Raw genomic sequence first — 17,535 nt, 5'->3', positions numbered from 1 at the left:
GCGGCGCCACCACCGCGCGTTGCATTGCGGACCCCACCCGCTCGTCTGAAAGGCGGGAACGGAAAAGAGGTGGAGTCATCTAATCAGATCTAGGCTGTACAGCTGTTTTGGCCGCGTGCATTCTGCTTTCCCGTCGTTGAGGGATTGCCCAGTGCTTTTTTTTCTGCGTCCAACCGACATCGGAATCTTTCGCCGGAGAGAGAAGGGGGCCTGGTGACTGCTGTTCCCTCGGGCTGAAGTCGCGGCTTCTGGAATTCTCTAGCTTGTCTCTGCTGCTCAGCTTTGCGTTTCCGCCGCGAGAGAGATCCCATCCCAGCCCTGGCGGATCCGTCACCAAACGCAGACACAATGCCTGATCCTTCGCCCGCAGAGGAGAGGACCGGCACTGCTGATGCCGTCGTTGCAACAACACCTGCTGACACGGAGAAGGAGGAGGAGCCCAAGGTAAGCAGGAATCCAACGGCACAATGCAGCACCCATTGCCCTGATGTGAACGAGGAGCGAGATCTTATCAGATGGACGTTTCAGCCTCCCTTTGCACATCAACACATCACCAACGTCATCACATGCTCTAACACGCACCTCAGTCAATCCAACGCTTCACCCAATACCTGCGGCTCCTCGTCTACGCGCAGCCGACCAAATTCGACATCTTCCTGCTCGTCACCGGCTTCGTGTGCGCCATCGCCTCGGGCATCCCCTTCCCGCTGCTCGGCATCATCTTCGGCCAGCTGATCGACGACCTCAACTCGGCCACGTGCGCGGCCGACAGCTCGCAGGATGCCGGCTACCAGTCCGACGTCGACGGCAAGATCCTGTACGTCGTGTACCTGGCCATCGCGCAGTTCGGCTTCATGTACATCCACCTGTCGTGCTGGTCGCTGGGGGGCGCGCGGCTAGCGCAGCGGCTGCGCGAGCAGTACCTGCGGTCGCTGCTGCGGCAGGAGCCGTCCTTCTTCGATAAGCTGCCGGGCGGCGAGGTGTCGTCGCGGCTGAACGGCGACGTGCAGAGCATCCGCAACGGCACGTCGGAGAAGGTGGGCATCTGCATCTCGTCGGCGTCCTTCTTCGTCACCGCCTACGTCGTCGCCTTCGTCAAGCACGCCACCCTCGCCGGCATCCTCGTGTCGCTGGTGCCCGCGTACATGCTGATGAGCTGGGTCGGCAACCTCTTCATCGAGCGCTACTCGGGCCGCATGTCGGACCACATCGCCGCCGCGTCCGCCGTCGCGTCCGAGGGCCTGTCCAACGTGCTGGTCGTGCACGCCTTCAGCGCCAACGCGCGGCTGGAGGCGCGCTTCTCGGCCGACCTGCTGGCGTCGCAGCGCGAGGGCATCAAGAAGGCCGTGACGTCGGGCGTGCAGGCCGGCTTGATGTACTTCATCGCCTACGCCGCCAACGCGCTGGCCTTCTGGGAGGGTAGCCGCATCATCGCGAGTGCTGTTGGTGCTAGCCTCGACTCCAGCGGCGCCACCGTCGGCTCCATCTTCACCGTCATCTTCATCCTCGTCGACGCCACTCTCGTGCTCAGCCAGGTTGCGCCATACTTGCAAACCTTCGGCGCTGCTTCCGCTGCCTTCGCCAAGCTGCGCTGCGACATGGACCACGTCTCGCGCATCGACGGCACCAGCGCCGACGGCGCCCCCGTGCCGCTCGCATCCCTCGCCGGCGCCGTCGAGCTGGACGCCGTCTCCTTCGCCTACCCGTCGCGGCCCGACACTTTGGTGCTGCGCGGCGTGTCGCTGTCGATGCCGGCGGGGCGGCACACGGCCATCGTCGGGCTGTCGGGCTCGGGCAAGTCGACGATCGCGGGGCTGGTGTCGCGGCTGTACGACGCGGGCGGCGGGCGCGTGCTGCTCGACGGCCGCGACGTGCGCGACCTCAACGCGCGCCAGCTGCGCGCCCACGTCTCGCTCGTGCAGCAGGAGGCGACGCTGCTCGACCGCTCCATCCTCGAGAACGTCGCGCACGGCCTCGTCAACTCGCCCGACCCCGCCCACGAGCCGCTGCGCGCCGCCCTGCTCGGCCCCGGCCTGGCCCGGGTGGCCGAGCTGGTCCGCGAGCAAGGCGAGGATCCGCTGGCGGCGGGCGAGAAGGTCGGCGCCGAGACCGGGGAGCCGGCGCTGGGCCAGGTGATCCCGCTGGTGCTGCGGGCCGCGGAGCAGGCGGACGCGGCGGCCTTCATCAAGAACCTCAAGGGCGGGCTCGGCACTCGCGTCGGCCCCGGCGGCAGGATGCTCAGCGGTGGCCAGAAGCAGCGTGTCGCGCTGGCCAGGGCGCTGGTCAAGAACCCCAAGATCCTGATCCTCGACGAAGCCACCGCGAGCTTGGATTCGAGGAGCGAGCAGGCGATCCTGGGCGCCATCGAGAAGGTGTCGGAGGGGAGGACTATGATTTCGATCGCCCATCGCCTGTCGACCATCAAGAAAGCGGACAATATCGTTGTGCTGAGGGACGGCGTGGTATTGGAGCAAGGCAGCCACGCTGAGTTGTTGGCGAGGGAGGGCCCGTATGCGGAGCTCGTGCGGCTGCAAAACTCCAGCGGCGACGAGAAGGGCAAGGATGTTTCGGCGGCAGCATCTGTGAGCGAGTCTTCGGACGGCACCTCCATCGAGAAGGCACCCGTATCTGAAACCCAGACCCCAGTTGGAGAGTTCAAGGAGACAAAGAAAGAAGCATTTGCCGACGAGGCGGCGGTTGAGACGACAGAAAAGCCGCCCAAGTCGTCGGCGGACAGGTCGCTGGGTAACATCATCGCGGAGACCTGCCGCATGACCCGCCCGCATCTCCTCATCGTCCTCCTCGCCCTTCTCGGCGCCACCATCGTTGGAGGAGCCTTCTCGGCCGAAGCAGTCATCTTCGGAAACACGGTCGAGAGCCTGAACCCGTGCAACAGCGAAGAGAGCATCCGCTGGCACGGTCGTTTCTTCGGTCTGATGTTCTTTATCCTGGCCATCATCGAGTTCTTCGCCAACCTCATTAGCTGGTCCGGGTTCGGCTACGTTGCGGAGAAGATCATGTACCGCGTGCGCGTGCTGTCCTTCCGCGCGCTGTTCGAGCAGGATCTGCAGTGGCATCAGTCCGAGGGTCGCACGCCGGCCAGCCTGCTGTCGGTCATCACCAACGACGGCAACCTGCTGGGCGGGCTGAGCGGGTCCATCATCGGCACCATGTTCTCCATCGTCGTCAACCTGATCGCCGCCGTCGTCCTCACGCACGTCGTGGCGTGGAGGATCGCGGTGGTGTGCCTGGCCATCGTGCCGCTGCTCCTCGGGGTCGGCATCCAGCAGCTGCGCGTGCTCGCCCAGTTCGAGGAGAAGCACGAGAACGCGTACGCCGAGTCGGTCGGCATCGGGGTCGAGGCGGCCAACTCGATCAAGGCGGTGGCGTCGCTCTCGCTCGAGCACGAGACGCTGGAGGTGTACCGGCGCTCGCTGAAGGGCCCGCGCGAGGAGACGACGCTGGTCAGCCTGCACGCGAGCCTGTGGCTGGCGGGCGCCTACTTCATCGGCAACCTGGGCTACGCGCTCGCGTACTGGTGGGGGTCCAAGAACATCATCGGCGGCCGCTACAGCCAGGCCCAGTTCCTCATCGTCGTCTTCTCGCTGCTGGTGAGCGCGCAGCTGTGGAGCCAGATGTTCGCCCTGGCTCCCGAGGTGTCGAGTGCGCGTGCTGCCATCGCCCGCATCCTCAACATCATCGAGCTGAACCCCGACGAGACGCTCTCGGGCAGCGGCAAGATCGCGCCCCCTCCGCTCGGCGGCGCGTCGTCGGAGAAGGACGAGGACGTGGAGGCGTCGGCGGCATCGAGTCCCGTGGCAGAGCACGGCGGCGGCATCGGCATCCAGTTCCGCGACGTCGAGTTCGCGTACCCGGCGCGGCCCAACGCAAAGGTGTTGCACGGGCTGAGCCTGGAGGTGCGGCCGGGGCAGTTCGCGGCGTTTGTCGGCCCCAGCGGCGCGGGCAAGTCGACGATAATCTCGCTGGTGGAGCGCATGTACGTGGCGGCGGCGGGCAGCGTGGTGGTGGGCGGGCGCGACGTGGCCCAGGCTCGCGACGCCAGCTTCCGCGACGACATGGCGCTGGTGCCGCAGGAGAGCGTGCTGTTCGACGGCAGCGTGCGCTTCAACCTGGAGCTGGGCGCGCGGCCCGGGCACGCCGCCACCGACGCCGAGCTGGAGGAGGCGTGCCGGCTGGCCAACATCCACGACGTCGTCGCCGCGCTGCCGCAGGGCTACGATACCGTCGTCGGCCCCAACGGCGGCCGGCTGTCGGGCGGGCAGAAGCAGCGGCTGGCCATCGCGCGCGCCCTCGTCCGCCGCCCCCGCCTGCTCATCCTCGACGAGAGCACGTCGGCGCTGGACGCCGAGTCGGAGAAGCTGCTGCAGGACGGCCTGGCCCGGGCCGTCGCCCAGCGCGGCATCACCGTCCTCGCCATCGCCCACCGCCTGCACACCATCCGCAAGGCCGACGTCATCTTCCTCATCGAGCAGGGCCGCTGCGTCGATCGCGGCTCGCACGACGAGCTGTTCGAGCGCAGCGACTCGTACCGCACCAATGTCATGCACCAGACGTCGACGGCGTAGACTGCGTAGGTCGTTGTCGTTTGTGTACTGTCGTTGTTCGTAGCAAACTTTTCTGTAATAATAATTTTTGGAATGAGACAAGATGGAAGTCCTCCCGTCAGGCGCGGCGGATCGGAGTAAGAAGTCGCCGCCCGACATGCCACGTGACGCGACCCGTAACAGTATCACGACGGGTGACAAAAGAAATTGCCATTGGAGTATTTGTGTAGGGAGTTGGATACAATATCCGGATGTAAATATGCGAATTTAAAACATATATTTACGTCCGGACCCTGTATTCAACTACCCATCCTATGTGAAATTTTTCCCAAGGTACCTCCATCACACCGCGAGCCGCACCACCTTCAAACTCTCGCACCAACAACCCAGGCACCCCCACAGACGCTCGTCCGCCCGCAGCGTCACGATCTGCCCCGCGTCTTGCCGACGACGTCACACGTAGGACATGACTCGTCCGTTGCGTAGATAGTCCTCCCACACGCGGGGCCTACTCTTCGCAACCCGTACAACCTCTTGTTAGCAATCCAACTCTTTGCTCTTGGAAACGTGACAGCAGCTACGGGACGCGTGTACCAGCAGTTCGGTGCAGACGTAGGCGCTACAGCAATCGCCCGCCAGCCAGAGTCACCCACGAAAGCCAAGCTCGTCCGCTCCCTCACCCACGCCGTACCCGGCCCTGGCAAGCCAGCTCACCCGCAACCTGTGCTCGCCGCTCCAACTCCACCGAAAACAGCGAAACACTCTACCAAATCAAGCGGTGCCACGGCCTCACCTTTACATACGAAGCCAAGAGCCGTCGTCAACACCAAACAAAGCGCGCTACCTTCGCCCACACTCTCCTCACCTGCACGTACCGAGACGACCAAAGTCCCCCACGCGCACCAGACCTTTCCATCAGCATCCACAGCCTCCTCACTTGCAGGTAAAAGCACAAGTGAAGTCGCCCACTCGTACCGCCCAGCTCCCCCGGTCGCGATGGCGGGGACTGAAGCTTCGAAAGCAGCCTCTCACCCACCTACCTCTCGCTCCCCAATGATGGAGGAGCGAACTGGGACCGTCCAGAACTCCAACGCTGGTACAGCCGCCGCTGCAGCTAACATGGAAGGCAAAACCCGGGAGCCCGCGCAGGAAGACCTGATCACTAGGTAGGCCATCTGAACAGCCACGCGATACGGCGATGCGCTTCGAAGATGACCGCGCCTTCGCCGACTGGCTCGCCTAAAACTATTTGGTTTCCATGGAGTCCCTCGGGACTGGCCATATCCCCGTTCTTCTCGACGCCGTGAGGACCGCCCATCTCGACGCGACGATGATCGACGCAGGTTTTATTCCCGTTCCCGTCACCACCGTGAAGATCGACGGGGCGATAGTCGTCGGGGCAGGTCTCGTTCCCGTTTCTCTCGTCACCATGATGATCGACGGGGCGATGGTCGTCGGGACAGATTTCGTTAACGATCTTCACGGTGGTGAGGGGAACGGGAACGTGGGCTGTGTCGATAACCGCCGTCCCGTTGAGCTGACCGGCCGTACCGATCACGGTAACGAGAGGAATGGGAACGAGACCTGTCCCGTCGATCATCGTCGCGTCGAGATGGGCAGTCCTCACGGCGTCGAGAAGAATGGGAGCAGGTACTTCAACATGCTGGATGACGAGCTACGGGAGGAACTTCCGGACATGCCGGCCGAAGTGCGCCAGCACCCGTACGTACTACCCGTACTTGGCTCGCCGTATTGGGCGCCTGACGTCAGGCCAGCTTCCGCCGAACGAAAACGTACAGTAGCACGTACCGTCGTACCCGGTCGCCCAGCGCGAGCCCTCTCCAAAACATCACGGAAGCGTGGGGTACGGAAACCCTAGTTACGATAGCCCCCCGACTCAACGCCCTCCAGCTCAACACTACGAACTGAGGGCATATCAATCGAGCCAGAGGGCTCCGAGCCTGGAGAACTACGACCATGCGTACGAACAGCCTTATCCCAGAGACCAGTCTTACTAATGTAACGTATACGATACCTAAAGAACTAATTATATAGCGCTGACTACGCCGAATACGAGGTCTACCTAGTCTACAATCTACTTATAGAGCAATTCTACATGGGACAGGTAGTTGAATACAAGATCCGGACGTAAATATATGCATTTAAAACGTACATTTACGTCCGGATCTTGTAATCAACTGCCTACAGGCCGATTCGCGGCGCTTCTTCCAACCTCCAGCCTTTCCTAGTCATCTGTTGAAACTCTCACGACGTCGCCGACTCATAACATTGAACTGACTTCCAATTTTTGACTACGCAGCTATGAATCTCGAATATCCAGCCACCACTATATCCCCGGCGAGGCTCTTTGTGCTGTGCAGAAGCAGCCTACCACCTCTCTTGCGCATACACGACGCGACAAAGTTCCATGATTAACCGGACAAAAAACCACCAACGCCGAACAGTTACCCTTTTCACCTCAACCCATCCACTCCCAACCAACACCCACCTAGAGCTTCGACGGGAACGGCAACGCGATGCCGCTCACCCTGCCACCCGCACCCACATTGAACGGGCTGAGATGGAAAAACCGCTGGCGACTGCACCTCACCAGCGCGGCCCTCTTGTGCGGGAAATCGATATACCTCTCGACATTCAACCCAAACATATAATCGTACTTCATGACCGTCGGATTCGCCGCCATGGGCTCGCCCACCACAGCCTCGGTCCTGGCATCGTCCAAGAAGCAGAAGTGTATGACGCACGGCCACCAGCCGACGACCCTGTACTCGCCGCGGAACCGCGCGTCGCCGACGAGCGAGTGCCGCCCGCGGTCGAACGCGCCGGCGTCGTAGTGCGCGCCCACCGCGTCCTCGGCCGCCCAGTATATCTCAAAGTACGCGAACGCGACGTCGTCCCACCGCCCCAGCACGGTCAGTACGTGCGGGTCGTCGTGCGCCCGCCGCAGGTACGCCGTGTGTTCTTCCACCGTCCCCGTCTCCTTCCACCCCGCCGCCACCCGCGGGTCGTTCTGCCACGCGTGGAACAGCGCCACGTGCGAGGCGTCTTGCCAGTCCAGCGCCACGAGCGAGAAGTGCTCGTCCAGCGCGGGGACGTACCGGCTGTACACCACCGACCCCGGCGCCGGCTTCGCCGCCCGCTGCGGCGCCCGCGTGTGCACGCGGGCGCTGGGGAACAGCGTCGTGAAGACGTCGGTGACGGGCTGAGGGGATGAGGCTGTCGGCGTGGGCGTCCACGCTGCCCGCCCGGCGAACGGCGAGCCCGCGCCTTGCCAGAAGGCGCTGCGCAGCACGACGAGCTCCCCGGCGCCCGCGGCGGGGCTGGTCGCGGCCGCGGTCGAGGTTTCGGCGAAGGGCGCGGTGGGCGACGTCGGCGCCGGGTGCGCGATGGCGAGCATGGACGTCGTGAGGGCGCTGGCGACGTCGTGCTCGTGCGAGTCGCCGTGGAGTGTGATGCGGAAGATCTCGAGGTCCGGCGCGATGGTGAGGATGAAGTAGATGGCGAGCCACAGCTGGCCGAGCGTCGGCGGCGCGTTACTGCTGCCGTCCCAGGTGAAGGCGGCCCATGGCGCGCGGCGCGCGCGTGCCCACGCGGTGTTGTTGGAGAGAGGTGGCAGGTCGGCGTCCGCGACGTCCTGCGCGGGCGTCGTGAAGAGCAGGGCGTCGTTGTGCAGGCGCCCGTGCAGTTCTTCCGCTGTGCCGGCTTCCTCCTGCACGCGCAGCAGAGGCGTGATGCCGTCGGCGGCCAGGGTCCGGCCGGAATCGACGGCGTAGTATGTGGTCAGGTAGGGGTGCGGCAGGCGGAGCTTCGCGACGGCGGATGGCCGCTCGCTGTCGGAGAATTGGAAGGCCTCTATCGATTGCAGCGACATGACGATGATGGGGTGAGTTTTTCGGTTTTTTTGCAGAGAAGACGGGTTTCCCCAGGACGAGACTTGATACTCCCTCACAGCACCTCCGGGGAACACGCGTATAAGGTTCGCGGCCAGAGGAGAAGCCCGAGGCCCCGCGGCTCTCAGGCCACGGCTTCGTTGCTACCACGGCATACCATGGCCATCCCTCGTTTGCGCCATCCGCACAACGCGTCTCGCCCGGGCTGGTGGGCGCCGTGGCTTCTGCACCCCGACGCGATTGTTCTCAGACTTTTTTTTTTTTTCCTTCCGACTTCCGAGTAGGGTGCTTCCATGGTGCTCTGAGCTGCCGCGCATGCAGCTAACAAGGGTAGCGATCTGCTCGTCCAATGCTTGCTGATAGGTGGGCGATGGGCCGGCGATATTGACTTTCTGGACCAGGCCCTTCGACGCCGCAATCAGATTAGATTTGCAGGTGATGCGAGTCCCGCACCCTGCCGGTTCGAGGCGATTCCATTGGCTCGCTGCCGCCGCGCATGGATAGGGACAGGGAGCGCAGCCGTGAAGAAAATGACGCGAATCGTAGCACCGGCGGGCTGCGGGTAACGCCGAGAACAGGCCCGCCGTGAGCATCGAGCTTGTATCGGCCAAGCCTACTTCAAGCAAAGCTTGGCCGGATCAGCGGGGCGCGGCCAATCATCTGGCCAAGGTTGAGCGCGTCAGCATGGTGTTCTACACCGCCCATGATCAAAACACCATGGAATACGGGCGTTGCGGGTCCCCACAGTTTTTGCATTTCCATTAACTAAAACGACAACTGACGCGTCTGTCTTGGTGGACTCGGGCCGCCCTGCGACAGAGCCGGTCCGCAAAACACGGCCGGCGCGGTCGGGAATCCCGGACTTTTGTCTAATCTGATTGTCTAATCAGATGCTCCAAGGCGACCGCCGGTGTTATGGAGATGCAAAAATGGTGGCTTCTGCCGCGTGGAGCGCGCGCGCGGCGATGGCCCAAAGCAGCGTCTCCGTTCGTCGTTGCAAGCCGAGGAGGATCGCTCGTGTGGAGCTCGTGGGCATTCATGCAGCAGCTGGGATTCAGCCAGGCGAGCTGGAAGCGCGCTTATGCGGCCGTGAAAATGTGCTGTGGCGCGTTTTGCGCGGGTTGACGCCGGTGGCTTTGGTGCTGGAGGCTGGAGGCCTCGTGGCGCCGCCTGGCCCGCCAGCTCCTCACCATCCAGCCCGACTCTGACGACTTGAAGACGGAAAAATCAGCCTGGATGTTTCGAAACGAAGGAATGTTCCGTTGCAAGCCCCCTCCGATGCCGCATCTTATCAGATTTTTTCTTTTTCTTAGCTTCTCTGCTAGGGTTGCATGCGTCGTCACTTCGTTTCCGAAGACCCTCCAGGGCACGGGCATCACATTGCTCTCGTCGGGTCTGCGCACTGCTCGAGCTCGTGTCCGCTTCTCGGAACGCCCGTAGTGCCTGTTGCGGCAAAAGGCGCGTGGTCTCTGTAATCATGTGAATTGTACTTCTCGCGGCTGGTCTTCAGCGCAAAGAGATACCCGTCCTTTGCAGAAAGACCGCCAACCCTACCGTCCTTTTTTTCGTCGTGGCGGTGAAAGCTGCAAGCGTGTCGTCGCCGCCACATACCCCGTCTTTCGTTTTCCCGGGAAAAAAACAATGGAGCAGCAACGGAACGACAGCCCTATCGACGCAGGTCCACTGCTGGATGGGGATCACGGCTACGGCCAGCAGTGTTTCGCTGCGTTCGACGCTCCGTTGACCGACCCTGAAGCATTGGCCCTCGACTGCACTACTGCAGATGTCTTGCTTCTGACATGGGTGCTTGTACTTTCCCGATACGTCGACATCAGCGATATCGACTTCACGTGGGGATACGCCGCTCAGGATGGCGATACTGTTGAATCAGCTCTGTCGGCAGCAGACCTCGCTTTCAAGCCAGATGACTCGATACGAAGCTTGCTTGATGCTGTGAAGTCAGCCAGGCAACGGACGCTGGCGGATACTGCAAGTGTCTGTGCGACCGGGGAAACTTTATACTTTACGAACAGCAAAGATGTACGTCATTCACTGAGAACTGTTGTCACCTTCATACTATCTGATCATGGGGAGTTGGGGTATTCATCTATATGTACTTGTGACTTCACGTATGGATGAATGCCTCACACTCATGATGGAATATCATCCTCCAACACCGGCGAACATCATTCCCGTCTTATCTGACTTTCAACACTGACATTTCTCCAGTGGAATCTGAAAGTGGAAGTCACCAGCCAAGACGGCACGCCAGGGCTGCAAGCAACATGGCGCACTCTCTTCATGACGCAGTATACGGCGGAACGGTACCTTGACTCAACCCTCACCATCCTCCAAAACATCCCATCCTCCGTGGACTCCCCCATCTCAACCATCCTCCGCCCCACCACCTCCGACCTTGCCGAAATATGGCGCTGGAATGCGGAACTCCCGCCCACTATCGATTGCTGCATGCACGAACTCATCGCCGCCCGCGCCGCCAGCCACCCCAGCGCCCTCGCCATCGACGCCTGGGACGGGCAATGGACGTACGCTGAGGTCGAAACGCTCTCGACGCGGCTCGCACAGCACCTCTCCGCGCTCGGGCTGGGCGCGTCCCAAATTGCGCCGCTCTGCTTCGAGAAGTCGCGCTGGACCGTCATCGCCGTGCTAGCTGTCCTCAAAACAGGCGCCGCAATCACCCTAACGGACCCCAGCCAACCGCTCGCCCGGCTGCAAACCATCGCCGAGCAAGTCTCCGCCAACTTCATCCTCACCTCGCAGCAGCACGCCACACTGGGCGCCTCCATCCGCCCCACCGCCACCGTCGTCTCCGTATGCGCCGCGACCTTCGAGCAAGACCTCCTCACCGCGCCCACCCCCCTCCCCGCCGTGCCTCTGGACGCGCTGATGTACATCATCTTCACGTCGGGCAGCACGGGCAAGCCGAAGGGCGTGATGCTGTCACACTCTGCGTACGGATCCGGCACGCTGCCGCGCGCCGCGGCCGTCGGGTACGACGAGCGTTCGCGGGTGCTGGACTTCGCGTCGTACGCGTTCGACGTCGCCGTCGACAGCATGCTGGCGACGCTCGCGCACGGCGGCTGCCTGTGCATCCCGTCCGACGCCGACCGCCTCAACGACCTGAGCGGCTTCATCCGCCGCGCCAAGGTCACCATGGCGAACCTCACCCCCAGCGTCGCCCGCATCTTGGACGCTGATATCGTGCCTGGCCTGCGCAGCTTGGGGGTTGGAGGGGAGGCGGTGACGGCGAGCGATGTTGCTGTGTGGGGGAAGTGCACGAGGGTCGTCAATGGGTACGGCCCGAGTGAGGTCGGCGTCGGCTGCACGACGAACCATAGCGCGGCGACGGGGAGGCCGTATGTGAGCATTGGTCCCGGCACCGGCGGCGTCATGTGGATCGTTGATCGCGAGGATCACGAGCAGCTGGTCCCGGTGGGTGCGGTGGGCGAGTTGCTGGTCGAGGGCCCCTGTGTGGGCGAGGGGTACATGGGCGATCCCGAGAAGACGGCCGCGGCCTTCATCGTCGATCCGCCGTGGTTGACTGCGGGGTTTGAGGGCGTCGAGGGCCGGAGGGGCCGCGTGTACAAGACTGGCGATCTGGTCAAGTATGACCCTGATGGCTCCGGCTTCCTCGTCTTCGTGGGGAGGAAGGACACGCAGGTCAAGCTGAGGGGTCAGCGGGTGGAGCTGGGCGAGGTCGAGTACCACCTGCGCGCTCAGCTGCCGGCTCGTGTGCGGGTTGCTGCTGAAGTCATCAAGCCGGAGGGCCCCGGCAAGCAGCCGATGTTGGTTGCGTTCATGTCCGACCCGGAGACCGAGACTACTCAGGATCGGGATGCTCCTGTTGAGCGCATCTCCTTCTCTCCTGAGGTTGCGGCCATCATGTCTGAGATGGATGACAGGCTCAAGGTCGTCCTTCCCAAGTACATGGTTCCGGCGGCTTACATCCCCATCAACCACATGCCTGCCCTCGTCTCCGGAAAGACCGACCGAAAGGTACTCCGCCAAGTGGGCGCCACCATGGTCTTGCAAGATATCGAGAAGTCAAGCACGTCGGTGGGAGAAATCCAGGAGCCAACCACTCCCGCCGAGACCAGTCTGCGGAAAACCTGGAGCCGCGTCTTCAACCTTCCAGAAGCTGAGATTGGTATCAACCACAGCTTCTTTGCTCTTGGCGGCGACTCCGTCCTGGCCATGAAGCTGGCAGCTGCAGCTCGCGAAGACGGCCTCACGCTGAACGTCGCCGACATCTTCACCAACCCCAAGCTGTCCGCCATGGCAGGCGTAGCCCAACAATCCACCCAAGCCACCACCGACACGGACGTCGCTCCCTTCTCCATGATCGACCCAAGCTGGGACACAGCCGCCGCCCGCACCGAAGCGGCCGAACTCTGCGGCGTCGACGCCTCGGCCATCGAGGACATCTACCCCTGCACGCCTCTGCAAGAAGTCCTGATGGCCTTCACCGCGCGCTCGACCCAAAGCTTCGTCGCGCAGCGCATCGCCCCGGTCGCCGACGAACCCACCGCCACCTTGCTGGCCGCAGCATGGGAAGCCGCCGCGTCCACCAGCCCCATCCTGCGCACGCGCGTCGTCCAATTCCGCGACCACGGCCTCCTCCAAGTCGTCGTCCGCGCGCCCATCGCCTGGCACACTTCCTCCCCCACGCTCGCCTCCTACCTCGCCTCCGAGCGCGCCTCCCCGATGGGCCTGGGCACCCCGCTGTCGCGCTACGCCCTCGTCCACGACCCTTCCACCGACCGCCGCCACTTCGTCTGGACCATCCACCACGCCCTCTACGACGGCTTCTCCACCCCCCTCCTCCTCGACCGCGTCGCCCGCGCCTGGCGCCACGACCCCCCGCCGCCCCGCCCCTCGCAGATGAAGCACTTCGTCCGCTACCTCACGCAGGCCGCGGGCGACCCGGCGGCCCGCGACTACTGGACCCGCGCCCTCGCCCGCGCCACGGGCCCCCAGTTCCCCGCGCTCCCGTCCCGCACCTACCTGCCGACCCCGGACGCGCTGGCCGAGCGCTTCATCGCGATCCCCCGCGCGGCGTCGTCGGCGATCTCGGGCATCATGCCCGGCACGTTGATCCGCGCGGCGTGGGCGCTGGTGGCGGCGCAGCACGCGGGTTGCGGCGATGGCGACGTCGTCTTCGGCGAGACGAGCAGCGGCCGGAGTGCGCCCGTCCCCGGCGCCGAGGTGCTCGAGGGACCGTTGATCGCGACGGTGCCGGTGCGGGTGCGGGTCGAGCGCGGGGCGCCGGTGGCGGAGTTTTTGAGTGAGGTGCAGGAAGACGGGTTTGTAAGGATAAGGCATGAGCATCTGGGCATGCAGCATATAAGGCGTGTTAGCGCGGATGCGCAGATTGCGTGTGAGGTCAAGATGGGGTTGGTGATTCAGCCGGCGGATATTGAGGAGAAGGTGGAAGGAGAGGAGGGGGATGGCATGCCGCGGTTTGGGGAAACGGATGCGGCCAGGGAGGCGCTGCATTTTAACTCGTATCCGCTGATGCTGGTTTGTTCGTTGAGGGGGGACGGGTTCTTGGCGATGGCGAGCTTCGATTCGAAGTTGGTTGAGGTGCCGCTGATGGAGAGGGTGCTGGCGCAGTTCGAGACCGCGGTGCAACAGCTGGCGAGGGAAGGCTCCGTGTCGGTTGGCGACATCAGCTTGTTGACCGAGGGGGACCGCGAGCAGATCTGGCAGTGGAACAGGACGCCGCCTGCTGGCGTTGATCAGGCTACTCCTCGCCTGGTCGCCGGACATGTCACTGCCGGCGACCCCTATCCGTCGGTCGTCGTCTCTTGGATCGTGGACCCTGCGAATATCGACAGGCTGATGCCCATCGGCGCGGTTGGTGAGCTCGTCGTTGAGGGCCCGCTGGCTTCGGTCGACTTCGTCGAAGACCCCGCCTGGCTTGTTGCGGGAAGTTCGTCTGTGCCTGGTCGTCCCGGCCAGGTTCACAGGACTGGCGACTTGGTCAAGTACAAGGCTGACGGCACCATCGTCTTTGTGGCCAAGAAGGAGTCTCAGACCAAGCTGCAAGGCCGCGCCGTTGACCTTGCCGAGGTTGAGCGCCATTTGGAAGGCTTGCTTCCGGAATCTACCTGGGCCGCAGCGCACATCATGACCCCAGGTCAGGCTCAAGAGCCGATGCTTGTGGCATTCGTGGAGGCGCAGTCCCAGGATCAGAACACCAATCTGGCTAAGCTGGACCTTCCTGAGGACGAGCTCCCGGCTGTTGTTGCCAGCGCTCTGCCTGCCAATCTGGCGGAACGTTTGCTTGGGCTCAACAAAGCGTTGTCGGATGTGCTCCCGCCTTACATGATCCCCGAGGCGTACATTCCGCTGAAAGAGATGCCGCTGAAGCCCGGCGAGGTCGACAGAGCACAGTTGGATGCCATAAGCTCCGAGCTGTCCCAGGACCACATCCTGAAACTCAGGACAGCCTTCACCCAGCTGAGAGCCAAGGGCATCGACAGCAAGCCATGGACCACCAAGGAGCGCAAGCTGCAGACGCTGTGGGCTCGGTTCCTGGGCATCGACCCCTCCAACATCGACCGCGACGACAGCTTCTTCCGTCTGGGCGGTGACTCCATCATGGCCATGAGGCTAGTCTCGGCAGCCCGCCAGATCGGCTTCAAGCTCTCCGTCGCCGACGTGTTCCGCCGGATGCGCCTCTCCGACATGGCCAACGCGCTGGAGGATACAGCCGCCACCCCCGTCGAGACGCGAACCTTCGCCCCCTTCTCCGCCCTCGACGACATCGACGACGTCGACGCCTTCCTCTCCCAAGAGATCCGCCCCGCTCTGGCCGACCCCTCCTGGGCGATCAAGGACGTCCTCCCCCTCACGGACCCGCAGACGCGCGACGTCGAAACGACCATCGGCCCCTGCCGCAGCGCCGTGCAGTACAACATGCTCTACCTGCCCGCCTCCATCGACCGCGCGCGCCTGCTCGCCTGCTGCCAGCGCCTCGTCGCGCACCACGAGATCCTCCGCACCGTCTTCGTCCGCCAGGGCCCGCGCTTCCTCCAAGTCATCCTGGACTCCCTCACCGCGCCCGTCGTCGAGGTCTCAGCCGACACCACCGACATCGACGCCTTCGCCGCCGCCCTCTTCGCCGCCGACATCGACCCCGCGACCTCGGACCTCGCGCTCGGCGCCCCCTTCCTCAAACTCTTCTTCATCACCGGCCAAGGCCCCGACTCCTCCGAAAACTGCCTCGCCATCCGCCTCTCCCACGCCCAATACGACGGCGTCTCCCTCCCCGAGCTCATCCGCCACGTCGAACTGCTCTACACCGAGAACGCCCTCCCTCCGACACCGCCCTTCTCAACCTACATCCACGCCCTCCACCACACCCCCACCCACCGCGCCGCCGCCCTCGCCCACTGGCGCTCCGCCCTCGCCGGCTCCTCTCTCACGCCGCCCCCGCATCCCTGCCTCTCGAGCCGGGGGCGGGACGCGAAGTCCGCCTTCGTCCAGCGCCCCGTCGTCGCCGCCCTCCAGCGCCCCCCCGACGTCACGCCCGCGACCCTGCTGGCGGCGGCGTGGGGGCTCGTGCTGGCCGCGCGCTGCGGCGTGCGGGACGTCGTGTTCGGGGGTGTGGGGACGGGGCGCGGGGTGGACGTGCCGGGGGTTGGCGATGTGGCGGGGGTGGTTGGGCCGTGTTATCAGTACGTACCGGTAAGGGTGGTGTTTGGCGCGGGGGTGAAGGCGGGGGAGGTGTTGAAGGCGCTGCAGGAGGAGAGGGCGAGGGGCGTGCCGTTTGAGAGCGTGGGGTGGGAGGGGCTGAGGGAGGTGGCTGGTGGATGGGAGGGGAAAGAGTGGTGGGAGAGTGTTGTGCAGCATATGGATGTTGAGGATTTCGATGAGATGCCGTTTGCGGGCGGGAAGGCGAGGGTTGAGATTGCGAATCCGCACCCTGAAGGCGCGTGGCCGGTGAGGGTGGTGAGTTTTGAGCGCGAGGGGAGGTTTTGGTATGGGATTCAGGCGGATGAGGGGCAGATGGATGTGGCGGAGGAGCTGTTGGGTGAGGTTTGTGAGGCTGTGGAGAGGTTGGTTGGGAGGCCGGATGAGCCGCTGTTTTGAGAGATGTAGGCGGTCGGTAGGTGTTTGGTTTTTTCTTGCGGTTGTATATGTTCTATTGTCCGTATCAAAGTCTTCCTTCTCAAAGCATTCATCTTGTGCGATATTCTGGATATGTTTGTCATTACATGTCCTCCATTGTGTGCAGCTTCCCGGGAAAGCCCCACTTTCGATGATACATTTGTGAAATACAGGACCTTCGTTGGTCATCACGGGCTTCTCTAATGCTCCCTAGTAAAGCTGTGGCTGAGATACGGCATATAGAGATTATACTGTCCCGGACCACGAGTGCATAGGAGATAGAGCGGAGCGCACAAGTCGCGGCGCAATTCCAAGCTTTTCGTACGTACGCCGAGACCCTGGGTATGGTTAGCGTTTCCTGAGCGCAATGGCAGGGAACATAGAGCCGATACATCAGCTGTTCGTGAGAAGGTGGTGGGAGATAGGGAAGCTACAGTGGAGAGAAATTGGATTGGGGGAGGCGGTGGTGGTGGTGCAGGATGAGGCGGAGGGCGTGAAGGGACTGGAGAAGATGGGGTTGGGGGCGAGGTATTTGGACAGGGTTCGAGGAAGGAAGGCATATATTTGCGGGAATGTATAGTCTGAAAGAAAAGTTTGCTCTAAGCTGTATTACGACTGTCACGATGTACATGTTTCATTATTCTTAGAACTACAGTTTGGTATCAGCCTTTTGCCGATGATTCTGACTGAGAGGCCTTGGGAAATTACACAACTCTACAGAAACCTACTAGCGCATGCCTTTTTGCAAGCCTAGCCTAATAATGTGTTTGGGCGCATACTGTACGTCGCCGATGTGTTCAATGGCGTTACAGATTATTGTACTACTGGGAGCACCAATGACATCACCAAACTCTGGCCAGCCCACCGACTTTCAGCTCGTTGAACCAGAAAGCTCAGCTCAGGCCCTTGCATTTTTTGCTATG

General features: G+C 62.9%; 3 protein-coding genes across 3 annotated transcripts; 2 read left to right on the top strand and 1 right to left on the bottom strand.

Annotated features, from left to right (window-relative positions):
• Nucleotides 1-348: 348 nt before the first annotated feature.
• Nucleotides 349-4,586, top strand: SLS55_006812 (uncharacterized protein; the record flags this gene model as incomplete). Its single annotated transcript, XM_066778241.1, has 2 exons — nt 349-444; nt 588-4,586. 2 exons carry the CDS (start codon nt 349-351, stop codon nt 4,584-4,586), a joined length of 4,095 nt encoding a protein of 1,364 aa, XP_066630678.1.
• Nucleotides 4,587-7,074: 2,488 nt separating this feature from the next.
• On the bottom strand, nt 7,075-8,457 carry SLS55_006811 (uncharacterized protein; the record flags this gene model as incomplete). Its single annotated transcript, XM_066778240.1, has 1 exon — nt 7,075-8,457. One exon carries the CDS (start codon nt 8,455-8,457, stop codon nt 7,075-7,077), a length of 1,383 nt encoding a protein of 460 aa, XP_066630677.1.
• A 1,660-nt stretch (nt 8,458-10,117) lies between these two features.
• Nucleotides 10,118-16,594, top strand: SLS55_006810 (NRPS protein; the record flags this gene model as incomplete). Its single annotated transcript, XM_066778239.1, has 2 exons — nt 10,118-10,516; nt 10,706-16,594. The coding sequence occupies 2 exons, from the start codon at nt 10,118-10,120 to the stop codon at nt 16,592-16,594; spliced, it is 6,288 nt and encodes a 2,095-aa protein (XP_066630676.1).
• Nucleotides 16,595-17,535: the final 941 nt, after the last annotated feature.

Source organism: Diplodia seriata, assembly GCF_021436955.1.
Source record: "Diplodia seriata strain FDS-637 chromosome Unknown scaffold_7, whole genome shotgun sequence".
NCBI classification, from domain to species: Eukaryota; Fungi; Ascomycota; class Dothideomycetes; order Botryosphaeriales; family Botryosphaeriaceae; genus Diplodia; species Diplodia seriata.
Note: the sequence above shows the minus strand (reverse complement) of the source record. Positions and strands in the feature narration are given on the sequence as shown.